Source organism: Stigmatopora nigra, chromosome 8 (assembly GCF_051989575.1).
Source record: "Stigmatopora nigra isolate UIUO_SnigA chromosome 8, RoL_Snig_1.1, whole genome shotgun sequence".
Taxonomy (NCBI): Eukaryota; Metazoa; Chordata; class Actinopteri; order Syngnathiformes; family Syngnathidae; genus Stigmatopora; species Stigmatopora nigra.
Window position 1 is genome coordinate 10645608 of NC_135515.1, and position 14000 is coordinate 10659607.

At 37.9% G+C, this 14000-nt stretch overlaps 1 protein-coding gene across 2 annotated transcripts in view; it reads right to left on the reverse strand.

The window, feature by feature from the left end:
• igsf11 (immunoglobulin superfamily member 11) overlaps nt 1-14000 on the reverse strand; it is a 69327-nt gene that overhangs the window by 9468 nt on the left and 45859 nt on the right. For both annotated transcript variants that reach the window (XM_077723050.1, XM_077723049.1), the window contains one exon: nt 1956-2119. In XM_077723050.1, the coding sequence (XP_077579176.1) occupies nt 1956-2119 (164 nt within the window). The remainder of the gene's footprint in view (nt 1-1955; nt 2120-14000) is intronic.

Genomic DNA, 14000 nt, shown 5'->3' on the forward strand with positions numbered 1-14000 from the left:
TGACATTTTCTTTCTCCAAAATGACCTTGTTCTAGGACTGTCATTCCCCACCACGCAAATTCACACAAAGAACTGAAAGTGCTTGTTTCTTTTTGTGTAAATGTCACTGCATGGGTCTGTTATTTGTGACAATGTGCACTTAAAAAGTTGTTATTCTGTGTTCATACTTCTAAAGTACATATCATTATATAATGTGGTGAAGGTGTGGAATGAGACAGTGAATATCTTGTGGCAACCCAAATCACATGCAAGTTGGATGGCAGTGGCAATCCACATGAAATATTTCCGTTTACATAAGGGTGTGAGGCTGCTTAATTCTGTTTTCGGTTGTTTGAATTCAAGGATCTGTTGTTTCTTGTCTCTGGAGCACTGTGCATGTCTCTTTGTGTCCCTCCATGTTGCATTAACCCAATATATAAGCTATGCATGGATGCATTCAGATCTATGCTGCACTTTAAACCAGCAGCTTGTCTGAAGGTAGTTTGCGCGTCGGTGTGTATGTGTGAGCTTCTATCCATGGTGAACAGCTGCTCTATAGAGCCTTTCGTGGGCATGAGCTAATTAGTGCAGAAGATAATCATATTATTTGGACGGCCGACCACCAGAGGTTCAAAGTGAGGGGAAGCAGGTGAGCTTGTATGGCCCGCAGCTGCATGTTAAATAACTTAAAATGTATCACATAAGTCCTGAAATTGGGAAGGACAAGTTAAGGTGAAAGTGAGAGAGGGAAGGTGAGAAAAAAACACAAAGGATACTAAAAGGGGAAGCAGAAAGTGTTCAAACTAATGGCATAACACAATCAAGACCAAATTATTCTTCTGTTTCAGTCTGTTTGTGTGAAATGAGGAAAAAAAAATCTTGGCAGACTTTAAAAGCATAGGCACAACCTCTACATCTACTATTTAAACCTACCAGCTACAACTTGTATATAATGTATCCCCAAAGTGCGTTCAGATGCGCCGCAAGCGATTTGCTGGCAACAAAATAAGCCATGTTTTTGACTTTGCATAAATTGTGGGGGTACGTTGGTCACAAGGGTTCTGCAATGTGTATGGTGACAGATGTTGTTTCTGTTTAGCAAGTCAGAATGACATCAATAAAATGTTCAGTTAACCCTGTTTGTACAGAAGTATATTTAAAACTAATCAAAGTTGATTCCTTTGTGATGAATTTGGCAGATTGCTTTTAGTTTTGACTAATTATGAGTAAATCAGTTCTTGGGATAAAATAAAGTATGTTATGGCAGATTATATGAGTAATATTTCTATTCCAGAAGTGGTTTTCTGACTAGGATTTTTCGTAAGTAAACATTTTCCCATTGATATGTTTTCTAGCTCTAATGAGCTCTCTATAAATGGGGTTTGATTAAAAAAATATTTTAACTGCCTTCTTGCCACATATAATTTAATCGGCAACAATCATGACAACTTTAAAAATAAGATTAGTTTAAGTTTGAGAGTAATTTAAAATAAAACTTCAAACTGTAGTGTGTGTCAAACTGTATATACTTATTGGGCACACCTGCATCTCAACTAATACCGTTTTACCCAGTTCAATTCTCTTTTCAGTAGAGTAGCAAAGCTTTATCTTATCATGAATGTCATTAGATTGTGTGGTAGTACCAAAATGCATGATGGTTTGACAGTTCCGATTGTATATATGTTGTCAGAAATATTCTACTGGCTTTATCTGAACACACCTTGTTACAATCCAACATGAGAGTATGTACCTGTTTTGACTGCAAAGATGTCAGTTGAAAGCAGCCATCCCCATGAGGCAGTTGAAGTGAGGTTACATTGGAAAGTAAGTTAGAATAATTTCAACTATTCCCCAGGCTGCTTGACTACATCTTCTCCGCATTGCACCTTTAATTCACTGTTTCTTCACTTAATAGCTATGGAATTGAGCACCCTATGGGTGAGTGCGTGAGTGAGTGTGTATGTAAGTGACTCCACCTGTTCTGGCTGGTTGGCATTGGAGAGCGGAATCACCATCCAGATGATGTTGAGGTTGTTGAGAGCAGCGCTGGTGGTGAAGGAGCAAGGCAGGACGGCTGCTTGGCCTCGGGCTACCTGGATACTGCTCTGTGACACCATCACATCCAGTGCCTGTACACTTGCTGCAGGGGAAGCCAAAAAAACCATTAGTGATTTTGTACACAAGGGAATTTACGGATGTATTAATGTGTCCACATTGCATGATTTTACAGAAATATATCTATAAAAATCCATAAAATCAGTGCACTGGACTGTAAACTTCAGGTTCAAGGTGAAAAGAAGCTGCTATAGCCCGGACATTGCAGTAACTTAAAGGGTTGTCTGGCAGTTTGGTATTTTTTATCTAATCTTATTGTATATTGTGCATTTTTGAAATGTTGGGATCATCTTAATATTCAGTCTTTCATTAATTTTCCATACTGCTTATCCTCACAAGAGTCGCGGGGAGTGTTCGAGCGTATCCCAGCCAACTATGGGCACCAGGTAGAGGACACCTTTAAATGGTGGTCAGCCAATTGCAGGACACAAAAAACAATAATGTCATAATAATACACAGGGGCAATTTAAAGTGTTTAACCAGCCTACCATTTATGTTTTGGAGATGTGGGGGGAAACAGTACCCAGAGAAAATCCACACAAGCCCAAATACAACCAACAGATTCATATTTTCAATTTAGAAATCTCAAAATCTGAATAAGATTTGGCTAAATTGTCCGTTTATTTCATGTAAATATTTTTAAAGTGGAAAAATAGTTCGAATAATAATTTATTTCAGTTTTTGCCCTCAGTTTTCTAAGATAATTTTCATTTTAATGCAGCCCTGAAAATATAATTTCTCAGCAACTCCTAAGCATATTTTTATTTTAAACAGACATGCAAAGATTGTAAAAAAACGGCATACTAACAATGTTTAACAATAACATAAAGGGGGTTATGTTATTGCTGCAAGGTATCAACAGCTTGTGATTTGCGGTAAAGTCATTTCACACCCTGCAAAGGAAGAATCTGAGGAGCTAGGTTTCCCTTCTGAACACCAGATGCCAGATATACCAGACTTACAAAGACAAATATGAACATGCAAAACCTATTTCTGGTTCAGCTAAAGAAATTACAGCCTAAACTAAATTACATCTCTCCCCCAAGCCCCCGTCCAAACCCTCAATGACTTCATCTTATCGAAAGATTGTGAGGGGGATGATGCTCTGAATGAATTACAGATAATTGATCATGTCCTGTTAATCCTCTTTGTTAGTGATGATGTCTGGGGTTGATTTTGCTCTTAGCATGCAGGAGTCAATCCACATGCCCAAGAACTGAAACGCTAAATATGATTTTTAGCTCATTTGCGTTTGGGCTATCTCAAAAATAAATGTCATTTACACCCAGTATCGCCTCTGGAAGTTTCTTTTGTTCTCATTTGCTTTCTTGGTCTGGCTAAAACCTGCATGACTTCCCACGCTTTGTTTTTGCTGGAAGACACAGCACGTTATATACACTCACAGTTGACACAAGGGAGGTCAGCTAACATCTCATCATTGATAAAGTCATGAAAATGCATTTAAATTATTCAGGCGTTTTTTTCACTTATTGACATTCCCCTCAAATGTCAACCCCACTGTGACTCCTTGATCCAATCAATGCCCATATGGTAAGCTGACAAACAACTTCCTCATTAAAGCGAAGCAGGTTGTTGCTTTTATGTCACATTGAATGGAATAAAACTCTGAAGAGAAAGACGTATAGAATGACAGAACAGCTTTTCAAATAGAGAGTATATTAGTAAGTATAAAGCGTATAAAGTGATTTATTTTTATGAAGCATTTATACGTATATTTATGAAAGCGAGACAGCAACAACAGACCGTATAAAGAAGGAAAAAATAAAGATTATATGTAGTATTGTAAGTGTTTTTTTGGCACTCACAGTCTCTCAAACAGTTCTTTTGACAATGAGGCAATATTTGCTGATATTGCCAAATCTTTGATTAAGGGGTCCGATAGATTTGATACAATATTATTTACAGATTTAACACAATTAGTTCGGGCCTTTTCACATGGTAAAGCATTATGCGTTTTTTTTTTGGGCAGAAATCCTTTTATTCAAATAAAAACATTCTTTGTTGCAGTGGACATCAGTCATTAAATCCAACATGCCACCTTTTTGTTAGGAAACAAATTTTAAACTAGCCATCTCACCCCATTTTTCTTTTAAGATTACGAATCTGGTCTGCCAAAATGTGTTGTTGTAGGCTGTGGAAAAATTTGTAAAGATGCTGAATTATGCTTATCTCACTATCTGTCTTTTTGGTTGGCTCATAACAGCACTTATAGTAAATACTGATCTTGTGATAAAGCACTTTACTCAATGTTTCTTTTAAATATCCTTAGCATGGGCTGAGCTCAGCAGTTATCTACATTATTATGTAAATTTGTCATTACCTGGGTGGTAGCCTAAACCTCAAATGAATACTCATTTACAAAATTGTGATATTTAACTTCAAAACATCACATCATATTTTGTAGGAAACTCATCGGTTGAACTCACAAAGTTATTTGATGATAGAGCAGAAATGAAAAGTGGTGTTTCTAGGGAGGCCAAATGGAAGCCATCATTGCAGGCAATGAAACAGCCATTGAACAATGATGGGGGAAAAAAACAAAAGTAATGTGGTGGAAAGCCAGTGTTGCTCATTCAAAAGACATGAGCCAAAATCTCTAAAAGTGTTTTTTTTGTTGTTTCTTCTGTTTATCCACTCTGTGCTTGAGAGGAAAGTTAAAGTTTGAACCATTGTTGCATAGTGAAAACATATATATGGCATATATTCACATCTATTTCTTTCTTTTGAATTAGATTGGATAACTTTATTCATCACATATTTGAGAAATTTCACTGTCAAAATATATAAATATACATATACGGATCTCCTTGTGCTGCACTTCACCCTCCTCAGCATGCCACCCAAACATTTTCCCATCGACAGAGGTTTAAAAATCTCTCTCATCTCATCTACCCCACCCATCCTAGTTGACCTACTACTAGTACTCTCTTGACTAGCACTCATGCTGCCATCTCCCAGAGTTTAGATGCTATACTGAATAAAACCTTAACTTTACCAGATCAAGATCAACAAGTTGAGTGTTGCATTTAAAGATATTATATTAAGTTTGATATACTACAATGATTGGAAACCTGAAATGTTCCCATGCAAACGATTTAGAGAGCCTCACCACACTTATAAGAAAGGATTTAAAAGAACTATCATGTCAATGCTTAGCATGATTATAATTTTAAGTGATTTTGTTTTTTCAAGCGTCAGTCCTCCACAGTTTGCGTGTGGTGTTTGGTCATACCCTATCACATGAGCATCAGCATATTCAACCTACTTCCTCATGAGACCCAATATGGCTTGTTTAAAACTGGTCCAGCTAACTTTATTTATTTATTCTTTTATTTGAATTATTTATGCATGAACAATGTCTAGTCAAAAACTTGCAAAACAGTGTACTCAGTGTTTGGAGGACAAATGTGAATGGCATTAAACTTTTTAAAATTGATTGTTTCTGACAACTATTACAGATCAAGGATAACCGGCGACCAGTGATGAACATTAAAGTATTGTGCTTGACTGGATAAAGTGAGTGAGCAGAAGGTTAAAGTAGGCCAACACTACCCTCATGCACAGATAAGCCTGGGTACTGGAAGACGACTGATAAAGCGGTGAACAGATGGCTCAGCACATGCATACCGAAACTTAACTAACAGACACATGCACGCAGACAAATACGCTGAGACAAACACACACACAATGTCCAAAAGCATAAAGTACCAACTTCAATGGAAAAAACAAATCACAAATTGCCAGCCCAACTCTAAACACACTTCACATGCTTAACAAGATTACACAAACATGCTGGTTTACAAAAACGACATTTGTGAAACAAGACCTGGATTTCCCCTAAAGAATCAAAGCTACTTTATGTAACGCCTCTGTTTGGAGTAAATTTGTTTTCTGGCAGCCCATGTATTTGTTGTCAATATAATGACAACAAAAGCATTCAATTCGATTGAAACCTTCCGCAAAGTGTGCATATAAATCTCACTTCCTGGCAACCATACTGATCTGCCAGCAAGATGTCATGATTGGCAACATGCTTAGATTTGGTCTTTGGCAGCTATTACTGTCGTTCAAATTGGTGACATGCCCTTGTTTTTCCAAATGAAGCAGGAAAGAACAATATACTTTCATTAACTTAGATTCCAGGCAGCGTATTTTCCGCACTATAAGGCACAAATAAAAGACTTTCAAATGTCTCCTTAGAATTTTCTGCTATATGAATCAATATTGGTTAATCATTGTATGAAATCACCTTTAGCACAGCTCTATCTAATTCATGTATAACCCAAGTCCGAACCACCACTACTACAACTCCATCTAGTGGATGTAAAACACAATCCCCCACTACTACTGGTAGTACTACTACCAACCACTAACACTGCCAACGCTACTGGTGGTACTACTACCAACCACTAACACTGCCACTACTGCTGGTAGTACTACTACAAATCACTAACACTGCCACTTCTACTGGTAGTACTACTACCAACCACTAACACTGCCACTACTACTGGAAGTGCTACTACAAACCACTAACACTGCCACTACTACTACTACCTCTTATAATCTGGTGCGCCTTAGATGTCAAACAAATGTTAAGGCACCCCATTCATTGAAGGTGCGTCCTATAGTTTGGAAAATAAAGTGGCAATAGCATCAACATACTAATCTAATAATGTTCTGGTAAATCAGTCACAAATTTAGTTGTTTTGAAAATTCACTATCGAGAAAATGTTACAAACATTTGTTATGAAAGCCGAAATGGCAACCATTTATAGTGACATCTCAGTGGGAAAACAAACAAACATTTAAGAATCAGTGAAAGGGCTCAAATGGATTCAAATCAATTGTTCGTATTACATTCAACTGAATCAGTGGTAATGGAGGCATGAAAATGTCAACTATGGCTGAGTCGTGTTATTTGTAAGAGTTTGTATTTTTTCTTCTCTTGTTAAATCCTCAGCAGTTGGGATAATTAAGGTAATTCAAACATTCCCTGCTGTGTTGTAAGTTCAGTCTCACCATCATTAAGCATTGTAGTTTCTCTCGCAGATTAAGGACAAATCCTGACACTATCTCCACTGTCTGCACGGACAGGTGAACCTAATGTAATCCAAGTCTCTAGCCAGGGCAAGTAGATAATGCTGGTGTGTCTATTCTTGGAACCCTCATTTAGCCCGAGGTAATCTTGTCTGACCGCCATGCACTAATTGTCTTGTAAGACAGTATTGACTATACAATATTTCCGCACTCTTAAATTTGGGTGGATGTTAATTCCCTTAAAGACTCTCTACCTTCACAGTAGTTCTCCAAAATTTAAAGTAGTGATCTCAAATACATCCTTAGGCCCCCAAAACCCTTGGAACCAGCAGGGCTTCTGTAGGTGACTCAATCCAATAGGATGGGCTGTGATGATTTATGTTTTATTTAATTCTCTGTGTAACTCACCTTCATGTTGAACACTGACTTCAAACAAAGTAGAAAAAAAGAAAATTATGAGAACAATGGTTGGGGATTGGCAGCAGAATATTATAGTGAACACCTTATATTTAAAACTCTTATGAATTGATTCGATTTTGTGTTAAATCAGACAAGTAATTTCTTCCAATTGACTAGAAATTCAACATTTGAAGGCTGGTAGGCAGCTGGTTTCTCAAAGTTTGTTTCAAAAATATTGCTGAAGGCATTGCTTTTTTTCTGCAATTGTCTCCTGCTTCATATTCGCACCACTGTGGTTGCCTGATCTCATGTGGGACTGAAGTAACAGTCGCCTCGGATTGTATGCCTGAGGCTTGCACTGCCTATACTTCACATAAAATGAACGTGCGCAGTAATTGTTCTGAATCTGGGGTTAATACAGTACAGTTCTGAAACTTTCTGTAATCTGCATGCACTTTTCTCAAGAACTCATCTGAAATTTGACTTGCTTTTCATATTACATTGCACCGATAGTATTTTTTAAGCATTTCACGTACAACATTGTTTTTACTGATCGATAGACACACCGAATAATGAGAAATTAATAGACAATCAAGAAAATTAATGTAAGGGGGCGGGGGATTCTTCAGTTTTACATTACCCATCTAAAGTTCAGCACAAAATGAGAATGTGGAAGATAGTTTGAAGAGCTGTTATGATACAGTATACCTTGTGGCTAAACTGTCAGGCACACCTGTCAACAGAGTACACTGCCCTTTGTGTTAAATCAGATGGAGTTTATCATACGTCACCTTTACTAGAGAATTTTTCTTTCTTTTTTTTTGCACAAGGATCTTAATTATAGGAAATGGCTGAAACTGATTGTTTCAAAGTAAGCAAATTGTGTTTTTCTATTTTACATTTTATGTTTGAATCAAATTACCCATGGCAAGAGAAGTTTCTCTCAAGCAAATTTATGGTATAAAGAGTAAACTCCGTCTACAATGTCTTGTGCGTCTTGTATCTGCCTTGCTACTGCAACCAAGACATTTCCCGAATACGAGATGAAATAAAGTTCTAATCTAATCTAACCTTAAGAAAAAGCCACTAACAGAGCAATCAAATATTGAATGATTCAAACAACATGCATGACTTTGTTAAAATATACAATTCATTCATTCATTTTCTGAGCTACTTATCATCACAAAGGTCGCAGCGGGTACGGCTGCTCATCCCAGCTAACTATGAGCACGAATAGGAATAAATAGGAAAAAAGGGTGCTGATAGGAGGAACATAACTTGGACTGTTTTGTTGTCTGGAGATAGCAGAATGCCATTTCCTCATATTAGAATGCTGAATAGAGAACCAAAAAGTCAGACCTTGACCACTACTTTTAATTTCAGCAATACTGAAAAAACGTGGGCAGTGACCTTTTGATGGTTTCTTTTTGTCCATCTGTTTCTCAATCTATAATGTTTTTTGCTTTCTGGGGCCTGCCATCTGACATCCCTTCCAGAAGACTAATACCAATTATTCATTTATGCATGATCTGTCTTTTCAAACGATATGTAAAAAGACTGAGAAGTTAGTGACTTCCCTTCACCAGCTGTCACACTCCATTTTTCGCCAAGGTTTTGGGGCTATGTTGAAACAAAAGTTTGCTTCCTCGGACAGCTGCTCATTGCGGACTCTACTATGACAAACAACTCGTCAAGTGATGGATGGAATCAGATGGAGGGGAAAAAGTGCACAACATTGATTATTCATTTGAATCCAATTAAAGAATGAAATCACTCATTTTTGTTTTCTAATCCACTACATCTGAAGCATCATTTATCATTTCAGATCATATTTTGAGTAATCAATCACTCCTGCTTAGAAATCCATTAACCATTACAATCCTCACACTTTAAAGGTGTTTGGCAAATTATGACATATTTAGCTTTGATATAAATGACTATTATTAATAACTTGTGTGAGAACACAACTTATATTTTAACGATCCAACAATAATTCAGGTAAGTAGGCCGTACATGGAATCGAAGCAACAAAAGGTTAAAGGGAATAAAACAATAAAAACTTTGAAAAACTGCAAAAAGGCTATAATTTCTTCGTCACACTTTTCTGGCAACCTCTTTCATAAGTCGTTTTAGTAGTAACTGTTTCATTTATATACTTCATACATTCAGGGTGGTCCCCCTACTACCCAAAGTTGGCTGACATAGGCTCCAGCACGACCATGGCCGTTCTGAGGATAAGCACTATGGAAAATGAATAAATGAATATACCAGTCAAATGTAAATTTGATTTCATGTATAAGGAATGAAAGGCAAAGTTTACTATACTGCGGCACATGTAGACACCCCCATCATTCTTACACTACTCAGCAAAAATTGCATAAATGCTGAGTCAGTACACTGCTATCTGTATTTTCTCCCATCCTGCAAAGAAGTGTGAGAAGTGAAAGCTTTGTTCACTAATCAGCTAACCAGAGCACATACAAGGCAAGAAAAAGTTATCGCAAATCTGACTTTAAAAGAAAATAAAATCTGCTCTGTTGAATGTTTTTGAGGGATTAAATCTATATTTTCTATTTTGGTGCTTATTCCATTTTACAGTATATGTATATTTTTGAGTGTGTCTTTTTTGTGTTTGCGTGTTTGGGTGGGTGTGTCAGCATGTGCTTGATGGAGCAGAGTCCCAATGCCAAGCACATCTGTTCCGGACGCCTCTGGCACAGCCATATGGCTGGCAAGCACGACTCATCCTTTTCTTCCACAAAAGAGAGAGTTTACAATGAAAAACAGGAAATGAGCAAGCGTGTGTAGCGTGTGAGAAACATACGAGTGAAAGAAGGCAAAAGAAGGCAAAACGGGGCTAACAGCTGAAGAGTGAGGAGTCACACGTGCTGCCCATTAGGAGAAAGAGGCACCCTCATTCAAACAGACTAATGTTTTAAACGCCCCCGACACAACAGCACGTTCACCCTCCGCATCTCACAAAGGTCAGGCCACATTTTATGTCATAACTCAGCTGTCGGATTTTCACCTGGATTAGAGTTTCCCCCTGAACAACAAAACATAAGAGGTCGCTTCCAGAAATTAGTGTAGTATAGAAGTAAAGTTGTGTAAGTTTGTAAAACTGATTGGAGAGAGAATTTAACAATCTACTGTGCGTTTTCTCTTTGTAAAGCCATCATTTTATTCAATTATTTTATCCTCAAAAGGGTCAAATGGGGTGCTGGAGGCCATCCACGCTGACTTTGGGCCAGAGGCAGGGGAAACCCTGAATCTTTTTGTAAAGCCATAATATTATTCATTCATTTTCTGAACCGCTTTACCCTCACAAGGGTGACAAGGGGTGGTGGAGCCCATCCCAGCTGACGCCATAATATTATGTTTTCGTTTTTGTCACTCAAATTATGTATATGAGAAAAATCATAATTACTCTATCATGTTGAAATAAGTAAATGTTTTTGTTAAAGCATAAGACCCATTTGAATGATTTGAGGCTGCAGAGAAAACTCATTCTGGCATTAGAATTTACAGTATATGTATACAATTTTAAACCCACAATTGAGTCTTTCCAAAAACATTTCACATACTTCACTTGAGAGTTGTAAAATTCCAATACAAAACAGCTTGAATCTGCATAAATCACTCACAAGCTCAAGATGTTTAGCACCAAGCAACACATTTTGCTTCTCAGCATTTCAATGTTGAGAGGAAACACTGATATTCAGGCTTTCCTTAAATCTGACTTGTAGCTTTTGAAGTATCATCAGAAAGCCTGCCTTGCATACATCACATTCTTCCTTTTCTTGCTCTCCTCCCCATCTCCTCTGATCTCAACTGTAGCTTGTTCCTTATTAAACTAGACTTCACATCCTCCTCCTCTTCATTCTCATCCCGTGCCTTGTTTTTTTCCCCCTCTATTGCCCGAGGGTTTTCATGGACACCATGGTAATATGGAGGAATCAATACCTTCAGTGTATCAACTGTCCACGGACTGCTCAACTACTTGATGGTGTAGATCAGGGGTCCCTAAACCGGTCCCCAAGGGCCGCTGTGGATGCAGGTTTTTGTTCCAACTGATCCAGCACAGACAGTTTGACCATTGACATTTCAGCACAAAACAAGAAGCACTTGAATGCAACCCACTGATTGCACTTATAGGACACCAGATTGGTGAAAATGTGTCCACTTTCCGGGTGGAATGAAAACCCGTACCCACTGCGGCCCTTTGTGGAATAGTTTGGTGACCACTGGTGTGGATGGTGACGGTGCAAACTTGTGCATGGAAAGGGGATTTTGGATGTCGCTCTGAAAACACAAACCCGTTGATTGTCTTAGTGTGTCAAATTGCCCTGACACTGCTTGTGGCGTGACTGGAAGGCCCGGAGTTGAGTCTGGGGATCAGTGTGTCTAGTCACGAGGATGTGAGGACAGTACATGAATTCATGTGAAGAAGTAAGCATTTAAGTAGACCAGGAGTCTCAAGCCTGCGGTCCTGAGTTCAACTACTACGGCCTAAGACACACTCCCCAGCTGTTTCTCAGTCTACACATAAACGTGTTGTTTTTAGACATTTTTGAACAATTGAGATCATTGAAAATATCTTGTTTGTGATAATAATGCAGTGGAAATTACCCAAAAAGAACGTATTTATGTTTTTTTTTTTTTTTAAAAGATGGTGCCAGCAAAAAATAAGAGAGAAAGAAATATAATATAACTCAAAGAATTCCGTCTGGCCAAAAATATATTAGCTCCTGTATAGTGGTGCTTTCTGGCAAAAGGCAACTTAATGAGGGTGCTCTGCATAGATCTAAGTTTTATCAAGCCATACTTCTTTGAACATTCTCAGCAGAACCTTTAAAAGTTCCGTGGCTCAGTGTCGATCTTGTCAGAGTAAGGTTAGGGAGGGAAGCCTATCCTTCTTGATCCTTCCTATGATTCATGTGCACTTTCTCCAGCTTTGTTGCTTCTGCCTCACATACTATCACATCTCTTGGATAGAAATACATAAGAGCTGGCCAGAAAAAAAACATGGTATTATTAATAGAGCTTAGCACATGCATCGAAAGGGGTATTATAATGCTGAAGGCTCAACATGTTGATACCAAACACAAAATAGAGACATACTTTAGTAACAAAGCAGATAGCTGATAACTCCTAAGTATCTCGAGGCAAATGTACTCACGACACTATACTCTTACATTCGTACAACAATACGCGCACACACACCAAGAACACACCCCTTAATAATCAGCTGAGCTATTCACGGCTCAGGGCTACACAGAATGGAAGCATTCATCACATGATTTGTGTGGAGACATTCTCACACTTCATCATACTATTCCTGTTTCTAGGGCGGGAACTGTGAATGCATAATGTTTTCCTCAACCTCTGCCGTAAAAGCAAAATTGAAGTGTGGAGGACATACAGTATAAAAGGTTGAGAAGAATCCTTGTGACAAATAAACACTCGTGTTATGACACTAGAAAAAAGTTGGCCACAAAGAACAGGTTGTACCAGTCAATTAAGTGAGGATATAGTCATAAATATGATGGACAAAGTATCAACTACAGTAAGTAGAAGACGAAGGGAGAGTGAGGTCTCAATTTCGGGTGATGTATGACGTTAGGTGCAAAAAAACCTGAAGGCTCTCATTGGTTAGCCACTGGAAATTGATCTAGCGCTAAGAACGTGGAATGGTGAGTGTGATTCTAAACCTGTGAATGTGAAGGAAGCTGGAACTGTCTAATAAAACACAGTGATTACTGGCTGAGGGGTTGGGGGCAAATGGAGGCAAAAATAAATTCTGGCTCTCTATGACTCAAAATGGCTCTTACATCGACTGAGGAAATGTTTATTGATCCCCTGCTGTTCCATTATCTTTCAATGTCCTTGTGCTACTACTACACAGTATTTTCAATTGAAATAACTTTCACTAGAATGTGTTTTTTTTTCATGAGCCTTTAATGGTTTTCCCCTTTACAATAACCAATATGTTATTGCCTAAAAATCTTTCCATCCGATCTATACCTCTACTTATGAACAAAACTGTTGGTAAATTCAATTTTGTGCTGTAGATATTGGATAAGTTGTGCAAAAAAAGCCAGTAAAATGTGATTTTCATTATTTGTCATGAGAGTAGTTTATACTTGCTCTGCCAGATGAGAATTGTATAGATTTCAGAAGAGTGGGTAAAAGTATGAAACATGTTTCATTGAATAAAAACTAATTACAATTGTGTTTTAAAAAAGCTTGACAATGCAAAAGAAAGTGCGACTTACAATTTGCTCTTTGAACTGAGTAAATGCAGGAAAGATGCAATCTGAGATCAGATGTCAATGGATTGAACCGTTAGAGCAATGCTGTTGACCCATATCTTAAAATTCAAAGCAAAGGACAGGGTGAAATGGAAAAAAGTTGACCCCTCATGGGATAAGCCGAAAGTCTAATAGCAG